The following is a 19,275-nucleotide window of genomic DNA, read 5'->3' as shown; positions in this document are numbered from 1 at the left end:
ATTTTTGTATTTAATTTGGAGAGAAATTTTTTCCCCTGAGTTTAATCATAATTGCAGGTTAATTAAGCTTAAATGAAGCAAAAGTAATCTCTCTTTGTGTTATGTGAGCCCCAGTGCTTTTTGCCTAACTTCGTTGGGTTTCACATTTGGGTGTACTTCGTTTTTCTTTTTTAAGCCAAACAAATGTCAATAAGTATACACGTTCACAGTGAAGTTTAAGATTCTGAGCATTTTCTTTTAACTAAAAATGTGGGGGAAAGGAATTGGCACTTTTCTCTCAGATGATCTTCGAAGTATAATTCAGGTTCTAAATTACTTTGTACCTTTGAATCTCAATCTGTATAAACCAGCTACTGAAAGAGCCTGAAAATTACTATTTTTCAAGCATTGGTAAAGTGTCCAGTAAAATTGCATTTTTCTCCCAATCTTCCTGACAGTGTGTGATGCAAGAAGGCTCCACATTCATCGTCATCGAGTACATAACTGGGGTTGCTATAATTTTCCTCCCCAGAGTTTATTAAATCACAGTAACTACTTTGTCTCTCATAGAGAAGGCTGTTGCATGCTGACCTGAGATAAACTGCCACCTTGTTATTCTGGCGAAGGAGATCAAGTTAAGATTTAATTTTAAAAATTTCTTGCTAGCTGATTTTCCTTCTTAGATCCAGGGGTTCTGTCTCGCTGAGAAAAGGAAATCATGTTTGCCACTTTTCATTGAGGAGAGATTCTTTCATCTAAGTTAGTGGACATGTCTAAGACTCTGTGTACAGCTACATAGAAAAAAGACACTTAAAGGCAGCCTAACTAGCTTTCTTAAAAATGTGTGCATTGGAAATGAAGGCTCTTCATTGCGTTCTATTTTTCCCCCTCCACGTCCAGATATTAGCTAAAATTTAATCAGGGAAGCAGCTTCAAGACTGTTTTTTTTGTTTGTTTGTTTGTTTTTTGTTTTTTCCTCCTCCATGCCCGCTGAAGGCCTGGCGAGCTAAAGAAGTGAAGTATTCTGAGTCATGGGACACAACGTGTGGGCTTCTGGAATCGCTGACTAATCTCTGAATGCTGAGACTTTTTTCCCCTCATTCCTAGTTTCTCACATGGTTATAGAGGAAGTCAATTTTATGCAGAACCATCTTGAAATAGAGAAGACTTGTCGAGAGAGTGCTGAGGCTCTGGCGACAAAGGTGAGACTCTTCAAATAAGGGAATTCTATCTGTGCCTTTTAATTTCAACTTCTTTTCTGAAGAGTGACCTCCTATCTGCTTTTGCTTTTCTAGTCCATTGCCTCCACTCTGATGAGGAGGAGAAGTGTCGTAAAGTGCTGTAAATTATCAAAGCCCTGGAATAGGGTTATGTAAATATCTTAATGCCTAGGTTCTTTCCATTGTAAAAGGGGCATTTGCATGTGTGTATTTCAGCATTGGTGCTTTCTGCCTCTAAAAAATGGCCCAGAGTCCATCTTTCAACTGGACTTTCTAAATGTCTGAGCATTGGGTGAAAACATTCACCAAGTTTAAAATGAACCTGGTGTGGCATAAAGGGGGCAATGAGTGTTTCACGTTTGATTTAGATAAAAAAGTCAGCCTCCAGCCTTATATTTCAGGTGATTATTTGTGAAAGCAGAGTGAGGGCATGCTAAAGGTGACCTCCAGTGCTCCACTGATTGCTTCTCGCTGATGAATTTACCAGGAGTGTAATTTTCTATATTCTATCTCATCAGAAGTACATTATTATTAAAGAATGTTTTTTATCTCTGTCTTACGTATTTTGGGTCGGGTAAAATGCATCTGAACCACTTCATCAGAAAATGGATTACAGCAATTTTTAACCAAAAATCATTAGTAATGCCGGTTGTGGGCCTTTCTCTCTTCCCCATCACCTCCCTCCAAAGTATGTCTTTGGATGTCACTGAAAGTCTGCAAATCAATCAGCCAATCTGTCTATGTATCTCTGTGTTTAATTTGTGTGCATTAGCAGTGTGCTTGCTAGAGGTATTTGCTTAATTGTTTGTGTAATGACACTACATTAGAATTCATAAGATAATGCAGTCAGAACCCAAGAATATAAACGTGTACATGCAACTTCTCTTCTGTTATTCCTTTGAAGAATACACATCACTATGGGCCATTGCTTTAAAAACAGTGATCGCGTGGGTGCTTTCCTATCATTTCTTCAGCTCTACCCTTCATTAAGTGTTCACTGGTCTGCAAAACTGGGTGAATCCTCTTTTTCATATCCTTTATTCCTTCTTTGGGAACAGATAGAAAAAAATGTCTTAGGAGCATACTAGCTGCTTTGAACCTTGCAGTGGCTAAAGATAGTCCTTGGATTTTTCTCTTGCTATCCGTAAGTATCCCTGTTGCCAGTAGTACATTGCAAAATGAGAACACAGACTACCTCGCAGGACTGGCAGAATTAATGGAAAGCAACAGTTTGGGGGTTTTATTCCCAGTGATGTCATTTTGGGCTGTGACTTTGGTCAACTTACTAGTTCTGGTCTCTGGACTGCTGTGTCTCATCTCAAATGACAGGATGGACTAGAGAGAGTTAGGACGGAGGGAGAATGGGACAGACTTCCCTTTTTTCATGATGCACTCCACTCACAGGTCCATACAGACCCTTTTAAAAAAATGATTTGAGCCCCTCCCCTTTTTTAACAGGTGACTTTGAGCAAGAGAATGAACCTCTCTGGGGTTTTACAGTTGCCTTGTCCTAAGTGTCAGGGTGGACCAGCATTGATTTCTTAAGAATATCCTAGACCCACTGATGCTGGGAATGTGGCCCAGGCCAGGTGTGTGCTGAGAAAGCTGCCAGGGGACTGTTGTCTTCATCCGTCCCTGTTTATGAACCACTGTATTACTAATCTCAAAGGTCAGTTTTATAATTTAGTCTTGACAATAGGATCCTTCACTTACATGTTTTGTCTTCTATTCATGAAGTCTTTCGAAGTGGCCATATGGTTTCTTTTTGAGGCTACAATGTGGCCTTGTGGGACTTGGAATAAAAACAGGTCAGAAAGCCTATAGATGTGCTCATTGGATCTGGAAGATACTACAGCTTTGAATGCAAAGTCTGGAAGCTTCATTATATGCATGATCAATAAGTAGCACATACTGGAGTCCCTGGGTGGCTCAGTGGGTTAAGCCTCTGCCTTCGGCTCAGGTCATGATCTCAGGGTCCTGGGATCGAGTCCCGCATTGGGCTCCCTGCTCACTAGGGAGCCTGCTTCCCTCTCTCTCTCTTTGCCTGCTTCTCTGCCTACTTGTGTTCTCTCTCTGTGAAATAAAATCTTAAAAAAAAAAAAAAAGTAGCACATCCTGATTTAGGTATCCCAATTGTCATTTTTGAAAGTAGACTCCATTTTTAAAGCAGCAAAGTTTCTGTAAATTTCTTCTTATTTTTCTAAATCTTTGCTCTCAAATTAATGACAAATGGGATGTTCTTAAGATGCAATTTGCATAATTTTCTTAAAAGCAAGGGTGGATGCTTTGGTAAAATGTGTAGGTTAAACTGATAAATGTAGACCAGTTATTTAAACCATATGGTCCAAATCTGCTTAACTTGCTTACTTTGTATCTTTAAATATTCATTAAGCTGCACCCAATATAAAAACTATTTAAATTTGAACATAGTAGAAGATTCTGCTACTGTAGGTTTATAAAAGATTTATTTTTGCTTTGTGACTTAGAATCATTCCAAAAGACAATATGCTGTTAACATATAACTTGATGAATAATAACTTCAGTGAAATTGCATTGCCAAAATTTGTGAATTCAGAGTTTTCAAAAATATCCAGTTAGTATGGTCATGAGATCTTTACGTACATAAATCTTATGTTTCTTCCTTCAGAATGTGAGAATGATGTTTCAGAGAAATTTCTTCGTGGCTTTTTTTTTTTTTTTTTTAAGAGTAGGCTCCACACCCATCATGGGGCTTAAACTCATGACCCTGAGATCAAGAGTCACATGCTGTACCGAATGAGCCAGCCAGGTGCCCAGTGTGTGGCTTTTTTCTTGAGGTAATAACTTTGTTGAAGAGAGTAGTTGTATTATAGCCACATAGTGCTGGCTGGGAGATTCTGATTCTTGGCTTGATAGAAAGAGGCATTAATTGAGGGTAGAACGATTAATGAACAACTTATTAAATATTATTGTGACAGTGGCCCAGGACCGAGCCTGCTAAACACCAGATAACAAAAATTAGTGTTTTTGTGCTTTCATGAGGATCCTGGAAGAAGAGAAAATTGCACAGATGTATATGTTGGTTGAAAAAAACTAGCTGATAAAGTATTCCCCAAGAAAAATCAGACACACACCCCGAACACCTTTTGTTCCTATCAGGAGCAGACACTGGCTTTTTCCTGCATGTCCATCACTGTATGAAGCGCTTCTTGTGTAATGTCTCACTCAGTGCGCACGTTATGGGGCAGAGGCTATTTTTACCCTTAGTTCCTGGAGGAGGAGACCACCGCTGTGAAAGGTGAAGTTATTCTAGAGACAGAGACGTTGGATTGTAGAGCAGGATTCTTGCCTCTGGTTTTATAGAAACAGATATAGAAGCGTTGCCTTTCTCTGTGTCAAAGATTCTTCGTAGTGATGCGTAACAGAATCACCTGGGGACCCAGAGAGGGTGCTCTACTGGGTTCCTCTGCCAGAGATTTGGGTCTGGTGAGAGAGCCTGTGCACTGGGATTTTGTAAAAGCTCTCTGGAGATTCTAATGTGGTGTGTTGGAAACCATTAGTTTAAGTATTATTAGGAGGCAGAATTACAAATGAAGTCTTGACTGTTTTCACTTTTTCCTTCAATTTTGATTTTTTCCCCGCCATTCAGAAAAGATGGCACCATCTGAGTATCAGGCAGGATCCTTGAGCCGCTCGTGCCTGCTGTAGTGCCTGTGGTGCCAGGAACCCACAACAGGCTTTACAAGAATGTTTTATCCTAGGGGAGAGAGGCTTGGAGATCATGGGCTCCTGTCTTATCCCTGATCCTCTAATGGACTGTCGGGAGCTAGAAGCTGGAGCTATGGGCTGGGCACAGGGAAGAAAGGGGCTGTGTGGGATTCCCTGAGTAGAGCTCATGAGGCTTCCCAGGGGGAAACTTTGGGAGGGTTCAGAGGTCTGGGAAACCTCTTGTGCCTGCATCAGGCTACTTGGGATATAGTTAGATTCAGTGTTCTTGGGGTGAGAATCAGACCTCCCTGTTTGAAATGGTCTGGACTTTTTCCTGAGGGAAGCCCTAAAGGGTCTTAATTATGAAGACGCTTTATGAATGACGGACCAAATGAAGGACCAAAGCTGGGCCAGTACCAGCATGTCTTACTCTGATGTAAAGTTGTAGTAGAGAAGGTAGTTATTAGCTTTCCAATGAGTTGGGTTTCTGTTTCTATTTATTTCCAGTGTCAGTTGTTTAATTCAGAACTTGTCTTGGTCACCATTAGCCCTGAGTGAAAGAAGAGAGGTTGCATTTCTATATGTGCATGTGTTCATAGGAGACCTTTTATTTTTTAGTCTCAAGAAGAGAAAACACAAGGAAACCATACTTTGCTTCTATGGGCTTTGGACCACGTTGAGTCTTTGTGCTTTGCACTAACACAAGTATGCATATAAACACGGGAACCGAAGAAGACGATGGTAGTTGAGTGACTGAAACTAAAGAACAATTCATTTCTGCAAAGGGAATAACAAATACATTAATTAATTAAGATCTTTTTTTTTCTTTGCTATGAACTAGAACTCTTTTTATAGAGAGAACAGAAACATACCTTGTACTTCCTTCTACTGTCAAAAGAAAAAAAATAGGAATTTGTTAGTGAGGGATATTGGGGAATCCCATGGAATCCATGAGCTAGGAGCATTTTGAGAATGGACCAGAGTCCTGTGGGAAACCCATCTCCATTATTTTTCTCTGTGTGTCTCTACACACCAGCTCCGTTTTTGGCTTTGTAGTGGACTACCTTCCTCTGTTCCTCAGTTCAGTAGTGAATCATGATTGCCTACAGCGTCTGTACATCTGGACACATGGAAGGAAACTCATCTCTGTCCTAGCCTCCAAATTTCTAGAGGAGGGATTCGACTGACCACGCTTAGGCTCATGTGCCTGATCCCCAGACTGATTAGCTGCAGCCAAAGGGATGGGGGGTTCTCTGGGGGAGCACAGTTGTTCCTGTAGGAATGCTGTGGAACAATGAAGAGGAGTAGCAGGTGTTCAGAGAAGAGGGAGGGCTGGGCTAACAAACATTTCAAGGGTGGGCACAACAGCAAAGAAAACATTTTCTTGAAGTGCCTTAATTAGGACTATTAAGGATGGAATAAGTTGAAATTTGATTAAATCTATACTGGTGTCTTATCTTAATAATTCTTACGTCATCAGTTAGAACTAGCATTTCCCCATGCTGCTGGCTGTAATCCAGGCGTCAGGTCTTACTTTAGTAAGTTTAATACTAAAAAGTGTAAATAAAACCTTACTTCATGAACCTTCTAATTGTTAGTTCATGCTGTGGCTGTTGATGAATATGTAAGACAGAAATACACTCAATCTGTCTATTGTTTAAAAATGCAAGACACTCATTTGACTGCTGTTAAAATGACCGTTTTTATATTTTGCCTTAGCTAAATAAAGAAAATAAAACATTGAAAAGAATCAGCATGTTGTACATGGCCAAGCTGGGACCAGATGTAATCACGGAGGAGATCAACATCGATGACGAAGATGTCAGCACGGACCCAGAAGGCACCGCGGAGACCTGTGTCTCTGTGCAGTGTCAGAAGCAGATCAAAGGTGGGATGCTTGGCTTCATCACTGGGTACATTTTGGATAATGTTTCTCAGCCCTGGGTGCCCATTGGAATCACCTGAGAACCTTAGAACTTGGGTCCTCTGAGAACCTTAGAACTTGGGTCCTGCTTCAAAAAGTTTCAGATTTAAATGTCCCAGAGAGCAGCCTGGTTGAGAATCATGATACGATGTGATGTTGGTGCATTATGAATTAGTTTCTCATTTGCGATTAGACACTTTTGAAAGTGTTGTCTTGATGGAAACAGCCAGTTTGTAAAAATTCTTAAAAATCTGGACTACACGTTGAGATAATTTTGTTATGTGAAAGAAAGAATGGATAAAAATATATGTAGCCCATGCCTCCCATTTGTCTGGTTCTTTTTTGGAATCTTTGGGGAGGATTCCTCCCCAGATGGCTTAAGTCTCTGCCGTCAAAGGACTTCTCATCTGATTCAGGCACTGAGCTGTAAGCAATCTGTGGTGTTCAACTTAGACACGGTTAGACCACTCACTGTGTCGGTCATCGGCACGTAGAATATCACATGGAACCTCTATTAAATATACTTTAATTTTATTCTTGATTGTATATACACCTGATTATATGTACACACTGTTTATGTTACAGATGGAGAAGAGCAGTCTGGGGCTCAATGACTTTTAGGGTATTTTAGCATCAGGCGCATGCCAAAAGCAACACTTACTAGCATGTTGGGTTGGATAAAACTGCAGTTGGAAGGAGGGGAAAGGAGGTATAAAGAAAGCCATTGTTACCTGACTGTCCACCCCCCTGACCTAAGACAAAATAATATTTGTATGGGTGGGGAGGGAGTAGTTTACAGGATTTCCTTCTGTTCCTGATTCTCCCCTCGTCTTAGGTCTGAGACAGTATAGTCTCTCGTTCCTCCTTCAAGATTAGCCAGCCAGTGGAGAAAGAGGTTTTGAAATAACATCTGAGAACTATTCCAGGCTGGCCTCCTGTGAAATCTTGGTTTAATTTATAAATAACTCCAGAGAAGGTTTTTAATTAAAAGCGGTTAAAACCTGAGTAGCAAACCTAGAGGCCTTGGATATCCATTTAAGGACTGACTCTGTGCTAATCTGTGTATATATATTTTTAAAAGATTTATTTATTTGAGAGAGAGAGATGAAGAGAGAGGAGAGGCAGAGGGAGAGGGAGAGAGAGAATCCTCAAGCAGATTCCCAGCTGAGTGTGGAGCCTGACTTGGTGGGATCCCAACTTGGTGGGATCCCAGGACCCTGACATCATGAGCTGATCTCAGGCCAAAGTCAAGAGTCGGGCGCTCCACCAACTGAGCCACCCGGTCACCCCTCTTGTGTACTTTTTTACTGTTTGAGTGGTGGGAGTAATTTTCATCTACTACCAGAAGCTTTTGCACTTCATGGTTGCTAATAGTTTCATTTTGGTAATACAGTTTTCATTAAATTCCAATAAGAAGAACTAGGAAATAAGAAACAAAGCACCAACAACTCTGGAGAGAAAATTACTAGAATTAACCCTTTTGCAAATAGGTTATATTTTGAGTCCATTCAAATAACGTTTGAGGGCTATAAATTGGCAGCGGGTCAGGATTTTTTTCTGCAAATCAAAATCTGCAAATTATCAACTGCCCCATTGTTTGTTATATTTTATTGTGACAAGAGCCCATGGCCATTTTAAAATAAAAAGGAAATTAGCAATATGCCTTAATTTGTTTTGCTGAAATCTTAAAACATTTACTTCTAAAATGCCAGATAGTTTCCTAAAATACGGGCTGATAGTGTGCAAAGAAAACATGATCTGGTACATTTAATAACACAGTGAGATTGCATGGTATAAAATTATTAATAACTGTGGCTGCATATAGGGGCAAAGAAGTGAGATTTCCATCATTCTCTGCTTTATTTTCATTTTATTTGTTAAATAACCTTGATTGTAAGCTACATATGGACTGGCATTTTCAGTTCTTTTGACAAGATTAATTTCTTCTTTTAAGATAAGTTTAGAAGTTACTACACCTGAAACTAATGTTGTACTATAAGTTCACTAATTGAATTTAAATTAAAAAGTAAGTTTTCTTATATTGTTTTCCTCCCCTTGTTTTTTTCTTTAAAAATGCAGAACTTCGAGATCAAATTGTATCTGCTCGGGAGGAGAAGAAGATACTAGCAATTGAATTGGAAAATCTCAAGAGCAAACTTGCAGAAATAATGGAAGAAGTATGTATCTTAGGCCTGAAAAAGCAAGACTTTTGGTGTTTTTAGGGTGTTTGGCTAAGTTAAAAACTTGCTGTTGGAAGTTGATTTCAGGCATGAGAACCATGTACCAATTCTGACCCTCTCTTCTCCCCTCCATTTCAAATATACGGAAAGGTGTAGAAAATAAGATCATGAACATTCGTATACTCACTACCCAGCTCAGTAAATCAGCAAAATAGCAATGAAGTGTCCCCGTTGTCTCCGTATTTCACTATAGGAGGCAGATTTGTAAGAATGCTCTCTGCAATTTAAGTCATCTGCTTTATTGCTGCTGGGGAAGAAGTATTTGGCTTCTCCATCAGATGGTTTGGCTCAGTTGGGAAGGGCTGTCTTCTTGTGTACCAGCAACATAAGCGTATAGATGGCAGAATGGGTTCAAAGTGGGTGCTTCAAAAATCTTTTTATTTTTCCTTTTGAATGGTCTTTAAGAACAAGAGCACATAATTGCCTTTCTGTGCATGGTGCTTCAAGGAACTGCCTTTGCAGTCATGATTTAATTGGTGTCCGTGGTTCCCAGATTCTACAGCCCAAGCTTCTAGACTCATCCCTCAGGTGGCTTATGGGTAATGCTGAGGCCTTGAGGCTTCTATCCCTTCAGTGGGCAACCTTACCCAGTGACCTCAGTTTGCATACCTATCTCACAGTTTTCCTAAGGGCCAGAACGCGAGAAAGGTTGGGAGGTGGTGTCCACCAACTTCAGCCTCGCATTTACTTCGTGTTGCAGAACATGCTGAGGCACGGGAAGGACGATGCTGTTTTGGAAGTGGCATTTGGAAGTGGGGAGTGTACGCCGGTTACTAATTCAGACCAAAACCAGAAACGGAGCTTACGCTAAAAGCATCCAGTTCACAGACTCTCTGGTGTGCCGATGGATTCAGAGTCCTTTTCCAGGACCATTATCTTAGTTTCTTTCTTGACTGAAACCATAGGAGAGAGACAGACATGTTTTGATGCACTCTCTTCCTCAATTATGATTATTTGCTGATGATCCTGTCCCCTTCCCACTTAGAGGTGTTACTGGAAATCCTTTCAGAAGTTCCTTTTATTACGACTATTTCAGACATGTGAAGAGTATAAAAAACAAAATAAGGAACACCCATATGTCTACTACCTAGCTTAACATGTAGTCTTAACAACCCCATTGTCTCTCTCCCTCACTGTATTCCCCTCACTCCATGCCCTATTTCCCTACACAACCATTATTCTGAATTTGGCTTTTATCATTCCAGTGCGTATGTGTGTGTGTGTATATATATATATATATATTTTTTTTTTGCTACAATACATAGGATTTTGAGTGTTTTCTAAATGATGTGAATGTACCTGCTTTTCATTTTTTTATTTTTTTAATTTTTATTTTAAGGAGGCTCCGTGCCCAGTGTGGGGGTTGAACTCACAATCCTGAGATCAGGAGTCAAATGCTCCACTGACTGAGCCAGCCAGGCACTCCTTGTACCTGCTTTTTAAAATTCAGTGTAGTGCATTTGAGACTTACCCACTTTGATACACCTAACTTCACATTCTTTTTTTAAAATGGTCCCTTCATAGTCTCTTCCTATTGATTGATGTCAAAATTACCTCAGAAATAAGTCTTTTGGGAAGATTTTTGTGTGTGTTTTATTTAAGCTAGAAGTCATCAAGTTTAAAGTATTTTTTATTTTAAAAATTCATGCATTTTTTCCCTTAAGTTAAATGTCATCAGAATTTGAAGTGAATATCAAAGTTGAGTATTGGATCTCTGACTACATGATTTGTCTACTTTCTGGGTGCTTTCTACTTGGATTTTTGCCTTAAAAATATCAATCATTTACATGGGTAGGGACCAGTGCCATTTGGAATTTGTAAGAAAGTTCTCTACCAAAGGTATATCCTAGCTTAAACAGCTACCCCTTAAGAACAACTTTACTAAAAGCCCAACACGGTAAAGCCATTACTGCCTGAAATTTTAACTTCATGTTGAATGTTGAACAGCAGTCTGTGTGTCACAAATCACCTTATGTCATGTTTTACAATGTCGGGTGTTTTCTTCCCTCACAATTTCACATTTTTAGGTAAATAAAGTTAAACAAGAAAAAGATGCTTTAAACTCAGAAGTTCTTGAACAGAGAAGAGTCTTAGAAAAATGCAATAGAGGTAGGTGTTTCCAGTCTTTTTTTGCAGATACCTATGTAATTTATTTGGTTTGCATACATTTTGTGTTGTTTTGTACCTGTGCCTGAAGAGGCTTGGAGCAAAAATATCCTGTCTTGGTTTTCCTGGTTTCTAGCCACGAGTCTCTCTCTTTCCAGTTATTTGATCACTCACCTTAGGGTTTTGGGACTTCTGAAAGTCCCTTCACTTGAGGAGCGTACGACCTGCCTCAAACCAAAACACTGTTCTATCTACATGGATCCTGGGACCATGGCCATATTGGCACTCCCCTCAGTATTTATGTATTTGGTAGGTGATTTTTTAATCCAAAAGAGAGAGGATATCTACACAGATACATGTGACATTTTATTTTTATTTTTATTTTTATTTATTTATTTATTTTTAAAGATTTTATTTCTTTATTTGACAGACAGAGATCACAGGTAGGCAGAGAGGCAGGCAGAGAGGAAGTGAAGCAGGCTCCCTGCTGAGCAGAGAGCCCGATGCGGGGCTCGATCCCAGGACCCTGGGATCATGACCCGAGCCGAAGGCAGAGGCTTTAACCCACTGAGCCACGCAGGCGCCCCATGAAAACATTTTAAATTACAAGAATATACAAAATGGGGCAAAGCAGAAGTACAATTAAATACCGCTCTACAGGGTTGCATGCTTGCCGTGAGGTCTCGTGCAGTCCTGCGCGTGTGCAGTCACGTCCGGCTTGGAGCTGTCTAGCAGCCAGAGTGATGAGAGATTTCCGACCATCCATATGAATCATATTAAAATGATCCTCTTGATCAGGAGAAGCAGGCCTGGTCTTGTGGTGAGAAGGAGATTTCTCCAAAGGCTACCTCTAGAGAAAACGGAATCCTTGTTGTAAAACACAGCAGCAAGTCCCATGGGGGCTGTGTTTTTGCGTCCTCTGGTTCAGGACAAGGGAGTGATGCCTGAGTGCAGGAAACCTTTGAACTTTCCCTGTTGTCCTTGGTGGTAGTTCTCCACCTTTGGGGGACGAATTGAGATTTTTGAATAAATAAAGGATCTTGTAATTCAGTGTGGGAGACGCGGTAGATTCTGACATTTCTCAGCTCCTTCCACATTTAAGAAGATAGAAATGGTTTTGATGTACTGTGCTAGACACAGAGGGTTCTACAAAGGTCGATCACATGGATCTTGCCTTCAGAGAGCCCTCTCCATAGGAAGAGAGAGAGATGGTATAAATAAATGCATGGTGAGGACCAACCTAATTTCTTGCAGAAGGCAAGTCAGAACGGCCAGGACATGTGAAAACTCACTTTTCGTTATGGTGTTCTGGACTTAGAAAAGAGACTCAGTTACGTTGCCCCGGGTCTTCAGAGAGTCATAGTTGTCTTTGTTTCCTTCGTGAAATTTTCTTTTTTAAATAGGTTTGAAAGTCATTTGGCTCTCAGGGACCTATAATTCACATCACAAACCACCACTTACATTGCTTCACTGGAGTAAGACTGTTCGTCTTTCCTCCGAGAAGTCAGGAGATTTACAGAGTTCAGAGTTTGAAATTCTATGTCATTACACAGCAAACCGGTCCTTAGTCAGTTAGGGCTGGAGTGTCCTGGCGGAACATTGTGTGAAAGCAGCCATTAAGAGCGCCTTTTTAAAGATTTTATTGCTATGACTCAGCTCAGGATTGAAAGTGCCTGTGTCGAGAGAGATGGAAAGACCAGTGTGAGATCTACCAATGTTGTGCCTAATTCCTAATGGCGTCATCACTCCCTGGGTCCTGCCTATGTCGTTATTTAGCAAAACAGGCCACAGAATGTCAAAAAGTAGCAAAGATTTCATGTTTCTCCTATTTGATAGACCTTCCCTTTGAGATTCCTGTCCTACAGTGATTTTTTAATTCAGAGTTCTGACTCTGGGCCTCCATGGATCTAAGGCCATTTCTCTGTAAACATGCTTAAATATATAAATAAGCTTAAATAAGCTTAATATATATATATATATATATATATATATATATATATATATTCTTTTTATTCGGGTAATACATTTTTTTGGTGGAAAACATAGATTCAAATGGAAAAGGAAAAAAAATTTCAATCTTACAGTCCAAAGATAAGCACTTATTAATGTCATGTATATTCTTCCAACCTTAAGACAACGATATCTATAAATAAATCATTTGTTAAATGTGTTTATAACATTTATGGAAGCTGAAAAAATATCAGCAAAAGAAATACGTCTTTACCCATTGATAACTTTACAAGCCCCTGAATATCGATCTCCACTTGCATCCCCTCACGTAGATTTTTATCATTGCTTTTGTTTATAGTTCTACCAGGTGTGTACAGATCTCTAAGCGGCATGTTGTTTAATTTTGCATGTTTTTGAATTTTCTATTCATGCTATCACCTTGCACATGTCCCTGTGCATTTTTTGGTTTGTGAGGTCTCTATTTGCCCTGGTATGTTGACTTTCCCCACTGGATAGTATGTCATTCACGGTCTGTCACAGAATTCATGGTCTTTTCTGTGGCTGTTTGAGTTTTTTCCAGTTTTCTGCTATTCCAAGTCCTGCAATTATGAAAATTCTTACATGCGTCTTTCCGGTGCACGTGCCCTCACGTAACATGCCAAATGCCAGAGTTCACCTTCAGCGTCGGCACATGATTCCAGGTTACTTTTAGGTAGATTTTCACTCCTGTGAGCAGTGTGTCCTTTCCCATCGTCCTGTGTCCTCTCCTTCTTGCCCCTGCTTCTTGATTTTTGCCAGTTCCCTCTCTGCTGAGTCTAAAAAACTGCCTGTGTTTTTACTTTCCGTTTCTCTGATTACCAACGAAGAGGCGTATCTTCGCGCACATTCACTGGCCTTTCACACGCTTCCGCTTCTGTGAAATGCCTCACTGGTGTGTTTTGTATGCAGCTTGTAAGAAACAGAAATGAAGTCATTTAAAAATATATATATCATGACTGTCTTTCGTTTCCACAAACATGCTCCCGCAGTGTCATTCCCACGGCAGAATCCTGCTTCCCGTACGTACCGTGCCTTCCTGGGTCTGCCGTGGGGCACCATCTCGGTCATTTTCTGTTTCAGCAGCGACGCTGAGAGTGCTCTTGGGGCTGTGTTGCTGGATGTGTTCATGATTTGTTCTCTTGAGGGAACTGGTATGTTCCTAAAAGCGGAATTCTCAAGTCAGAGAGTATGAATGGTTTTAGATTTTTGATTCACATTGCCGAACTGCTTTCAAAAACATTTGATCTGTTCATACTTGAGTCAGCAGTGGCTGAGGGAGCCTGTGTGTTGGTACGCAGAATCTTTGCAACACTGCTTTTCATCCATGTTCCTGACCGTCTGTGTGGTCACTGGTCTTTGTGCATTTCTTTTCCTTGTCTTCCTAAGTGTCCATGCTGGCGGTAGAAGAATATGAGGAAATGCAGGTAAACCTGGAGCTGGAGAAGGACCTTCGAAAGAAGGCAGAGTCATTTGCACAAGAGGTAAGCATCCACAGAGACCTAGTTTTAGATTTATGTTTCTTAAAGAACTTTGCAGGTGACGTGTCAAAATGTGTTTTTTTTTTTTTTAAAGATTTTATTTATTTATTTGACAGAGCGAGAGAGCACAAGTAGGCAGAGCAGCAGAGAGAGGGAGAAGCAGGTTCCCCACTGAGCAAGGAGCCCAATGCGGGGCTCGATCCCAGGACCCTGGTCATGACCTGAGCCAAAGGCAGATGCTTAACTGACTGAGCTACCCAGGAGCCCCAAAATATGTTTTGAAGTTGAAAAAGAACCTAACATTTAGAATTAAGGGAGGCCATCTATGGGATAATGTCAAGTTCACTAAAACAGGTGTTAGAAATCTGGGTTCGTATTTTGGCCGTATCAGTCAGTCGCTCATTGTATGACCTGAGAGCAGCCCTTTTAGTTCCTTGGGGCTTCACTTTCACCATCTGTAAAATGGGTGATGCTATCAGCCCAACCAAGTAGATTTTGAAATCTGGTAGCACAGTTCTGCAAAAGGATTTCGTACTATAGGATGCTGTTATAGGGGAAAGAAATTACATTTAGGGATACCTGCCTCTTGTGATGCAAAGTCCAGCTTGAATATAGGATTTCTGTCTGTTTCAACAGCCTTAGGAATCTAGGTTAATCTCCAAATACTATCTCAAATAACAGCATCGTGGTGTTAGTATTTTTCTTCACCTGTTAGACGGTGATCTCCTTACGTGAGCTGATCTTTCTGCTTGCTGTGGAACATTGCTGTGGTGTGCGTCCATCATTGTAGGCTTCTACCAGAGTCCTGGTTCTCCTCTCCTATCAGAGATAAGCTTTGAGCTTCTCATGTTCCGGCTTCCCTCTGTTGACTTGTTGTCGCTGGATATTCCATGGCCCGGGGCTAGTTTACAGGGAGATGGTGAGGCACTGGTTGGCAGAACTGTAAGGGCTCGTGACGGGGCACTGGTCTGCCCAAGATTTCCATCATGTCTCAGTATTTTGAATCTGTGTGCACACCTCAGGTTGCGAGGGAGAGTAGCTACAGAAATGTAAATCATCTATAGGTAGAAGTATCCAAGGTGCTAGAGGAAGATGAAGCGTGGGGCTGTGGGAATGACATTTGAAAATCATATTATGGTTTTGTGCAGGAGTCTTTCTGTACCTGAGTGTAGCTGTGCTAGCAGTGAACTCTGGGAAAGGTTTAGTCCAAGATGCGATTTGAAATATTCTCATTCATTTTATTCAGAGAGCTTAATGAAAGGTGAGTAAAAATTGTTCTCTTATTATTTGGAAGAAAGAAAAGAAATTGAGGCGTGTCAGAGCCCCTTGGGAAAGCTGCAGCGATAGAAACAGTGGAGGGGAAGGGAGACGGGGGCTCATGGGAAGATGCCTCCGAGGTCAAACTGAAAAGGTGGGCTTGTTTTGACCCAAATGCCAGGGTCTTACTTTGAGAGACATTTTCAGTTTTCCATCTGTTGCTCGTGGAATGATGTTAGAATACAAAGCCGCTCGAAGAAGACTTGAAGGCCACACAGTAGCAGAGAAGATAGACACAAGAAGCAGGATTCTGCCAAGATGAGAGACTTACTCTGCCCTTCACCGGCCATGTGATCAGTGACCGTGACCTTGACACTGGCTGAGAAGCCAGAGGCGAGAGGAGGGAAGGCCAGGGTGGCCACTTGCACTCTTCCTGTGGGGAGCTTCAGAGTTTGCAGCCGTGCTAGATGGTTTTACAGTATCTAGATTCCATCTGCACAGTTGTGAGAAGAAAACTGTTGTTGTTGTTCTTTAAGATTTCTTTTCTTTTCTTTTTTTTTTCCAAGATTTTATTTATTTATTTGACAGAGATCACAAGTAGGCAGACAGGTCGGCAGAGCGGAGGGGGGAAGCAGGCTCCCCACGGAGCAGAGAGCCCGATGTGGGGCTCGATCCCAGGACCCTGAGATCATGACCTGAGCCAAAAGCAGAGGCTTTAACCCACTGAGCCACCCAGGCTCCCCTAAGATTTTTTTTTTTCAAGTAATCTCTACACTTAGTGTGGAGCTTGAACCTACAACCCCAAGATTGAGAGCTGCGTGTTCTACAGACTGAGCTAGCCAGGCCCCCCAGAAGCTGTTCTGTTCAATAACATTAGGCTAGAACCCATACACCTTTCCCTTTGCACGATTTATAGACTTGTAGCTGCTGCTGCTGCTGCTTTTTTTTTTTTTTTTTTTTAAGATTTATTTATTGATTTGAGAGAGCATGCGTGTGAGCAGGGAGAGGGGCCCAGGAAAGTCCTACAGTCTCCTCACGGGTGAGCTTCGTGACCTGAGTGGAAACCATGAGGACTCAGGTGCTTAACTGTTGGAGCCACCCAGGTGCCCCGACTCTCAGCGTTTCAGCGGAAAACTGTTGCTAAAATGTGGAGGTCTTGGTTTAACAGGAGAAGAGCTGGTCTTGTACATTTTGGTTTTTCTTGTGTTCAACAAACGTCTTCATAAGCCAGACACAGTGCTGACAGTGGGAATACAAGGGTGAGGAATTCAAGTGCGATCCCTGCCCCTTTGGAGCTTATAGTCTAGAGCCCTAGAATTCAATAAAGTAATTTACTTTATATTTTTAATTACAAAAGGAATACATATTCCTTGTAAAAGGTATATACCTTTTTACAAAAAGTATTTGTAAAAAATATGAACAGTTCTCAGATGTGGAAAGGAAAACATGGAAAGTTTCTCCCACACTCCTACTTCCACTTGTCCGTTTGAAAAACAAAAGCTGCAGGGCGCCTGGGTGGCTCAGTGGGCTAAGCCTCTGCCTTTAGCTTGGGTCATGATCTCAGGGTCTTGGGATCGAGCCCCGCATCAGGCTCTCGGCTCAGCAGGGAGCCTTCTTCCCCCTCTCTCTGCCTGCCTGCCTCTCTGCCTACTTGTGATCTCTCTCTCTCTCTCTGTCAAATAAATAAAATCTTAAAAAAAAAAAAAACTATGCGCGTGTGTGTGTGCACACATGCACTTGTGCGCGTGCACACAGACACACACACACACACACACACACACACACACACACACACAGAGGAATATTACTCAGCCATAAAGAAGAATGAGATCTTTCCTTTTGTGACAGCATGGGTAGACCTACAGGGTATTAGGTTAAGTGAAATAAGTGAGACAAAGACAAATGCCATATGATTTTGCCTCTTTGTGGAATCTAAAAAACAAAGCTAAACCAAATAAATAAAAAAGCAGTAACAGACCCATCGATACAGAAAACAAGTTGGTGATTGCCAGAGAGGAGGGGATGGGAAAAATGGGTGAAAAAAAAAACAAAAACAACAGCATGAAATCCAAAGTAAAAACTGTACCCCTCCCCCCCTTCAATAAGGAGGAAACGGCCAGTTGCCTTCCTACGTTTTTGTACTTCCTCAGTGTTACTTCAGGTTTCAATGACTAATTTTCCTTTACTTTTTGAATCTGTTTTTTCTTGTTGGTCATTGTAGTTTTCTTTGCTCAAAGGTGTGGATACCTCATTCAATGTGTGGTCTGGACCTACTGTGAGACTTTCGTGAGTTCTATTTTCTTCCCGGACAATGCACATGACATTTTAATATTCTTTTGGAAAGAATGAATCCTATAAAAGTGACATAATGTTTTCTTCTTTTTTTTTTTTTTTTTTCATTCTTTGAGAAGATATATGACAGTCCTTGGAAATTCTGACACCCCTGATGTCATTTGTGTGACAAGAGACCACCTCCCTAACTCTAGCTGTCAGGTTCTTATCATAGTTCAAAGCCAAATCCAGGGGCGCCTGGGTGGCTCACTGGGGTTAAAGCGTCTGCCTTTGGCTCAGGTCATAATCCCAGGTCCTGGGATCAAGCCCTGCATGGGGTTGTGTGCTCAGCAGGGAGCCTGCTTCCCCCTCTCTCTCTGCCTGCCTCTCTGCCTATTGGTGATCTCTGTCTGTCAAATAAATAAAATTTTTAAAAAACAAAAAGCCAAATCCATCAATGTTTGGTCACTAATTTTTTTTAGGCCCATCTTTAGAAGAGGTCATGTTAGTGTCTTAAGGTTTAGAAAACATAGTCTAATGAGTAAGTTTTCCAAGTTACCACGGTTATCTAGATGTTCTTTTCATCTTACACTATTACTATTTAGGAATTGTTAAAGGGTTTTGCGAAAGAAATTAACATCAGTAACATCCCCAAGACGTAATCTTTAACGATTTTCTTTCTAAAATAACCAAGTTGAGATAATTTATAATCATGTAAAGTTGAACAAGTTTTCCTGAGTGCTCTGTGGAGAAGGAGAACTGTTGCTTTTTCCCAAGAGTGAACTGAAGCTGGGAGAGGCAGTGCAGTGAGGGACACAGCTGCGCCCCGACTGACGGTCTGTCCTGGTCTGCACACCTAGGGCCTTCTCCCCGTCTCCGAGCAGTGGGGAAACGCCTCACTGGCTGGGAAGCCGGAGGACTCACTGAGTCCAACTGCTGTTTTCGGGGCTGCCTTGTTGGCTCTGTGAGGCATTTGCTAAGACATTGGCAAGGGACCCCAAGCAAGTTAACCTTGAGAGGGGAAAAAGTTATTTAGAAAATGACTACTATGATAATAATAACAACTCGAAACAGTTGTTTCAGTGATGCCATTGGTCTCAGATGTCAGAGACTAGATGAGACAT

General features: G+C 41.2%; 1 protein-coding gene across 1 annotated transcript in view; it reads left to right on the top strand.

Moving 5' to 3' along the window:
- The window catches only part of LOC111145248 (shootin 1), a 97,917-nt gene that overhangs the window by 30,773 nt on the left and 47,869 nt on the right, over window positions 1-19,275 (top strand). The window contains exons 4-8 of the mRNA XM_022500035.1: window positions 1,087-1,181; window positions 6,606-6,774; window positions 8,890-8,987; window positions 11,078-11,159; window positions 14,532-14,626. Of these exons, the coding sequence (XP_022355743.1) occupies window positions 1,087-1,181; window positions 6,606-6,774; window positions 8,890-8,987; window positions 11,078-11,159; window positions 14,532-14,626 (539 nt within the window). The remainder of the gene's footprint in view (window positions 1-1,086; window positions 1,182-6,605; window positions 6,775-8,889; window positions 8,988-11,077; window positions 11,160-14,531; window positions 14,627-19,275) is intronic.

The sequence above is a fragment of the Enhydra lutris genome, unplaced genomic scaffold (assembly GCF_002288905.1).
Source record: "Enhydra lutris kenyoni isolate GAN:26980312 unplaced genomic scaffold, ASM228890v2 scaffoldscaffold12, whole genome shotgun sequence".
NCBI classification, from domain to species: domain Eukaryota; kingdom Metazoa; phylum Chordata; class Mammalia; order Carnivora; family Mustelidae; genus Enhydra; species Enhydra lutris.
The sequence above is the reverse complement of the archived record's forward strand: the minus strand, read 5'-3'. Positions and strand labels throughout refer to the sequence as shown.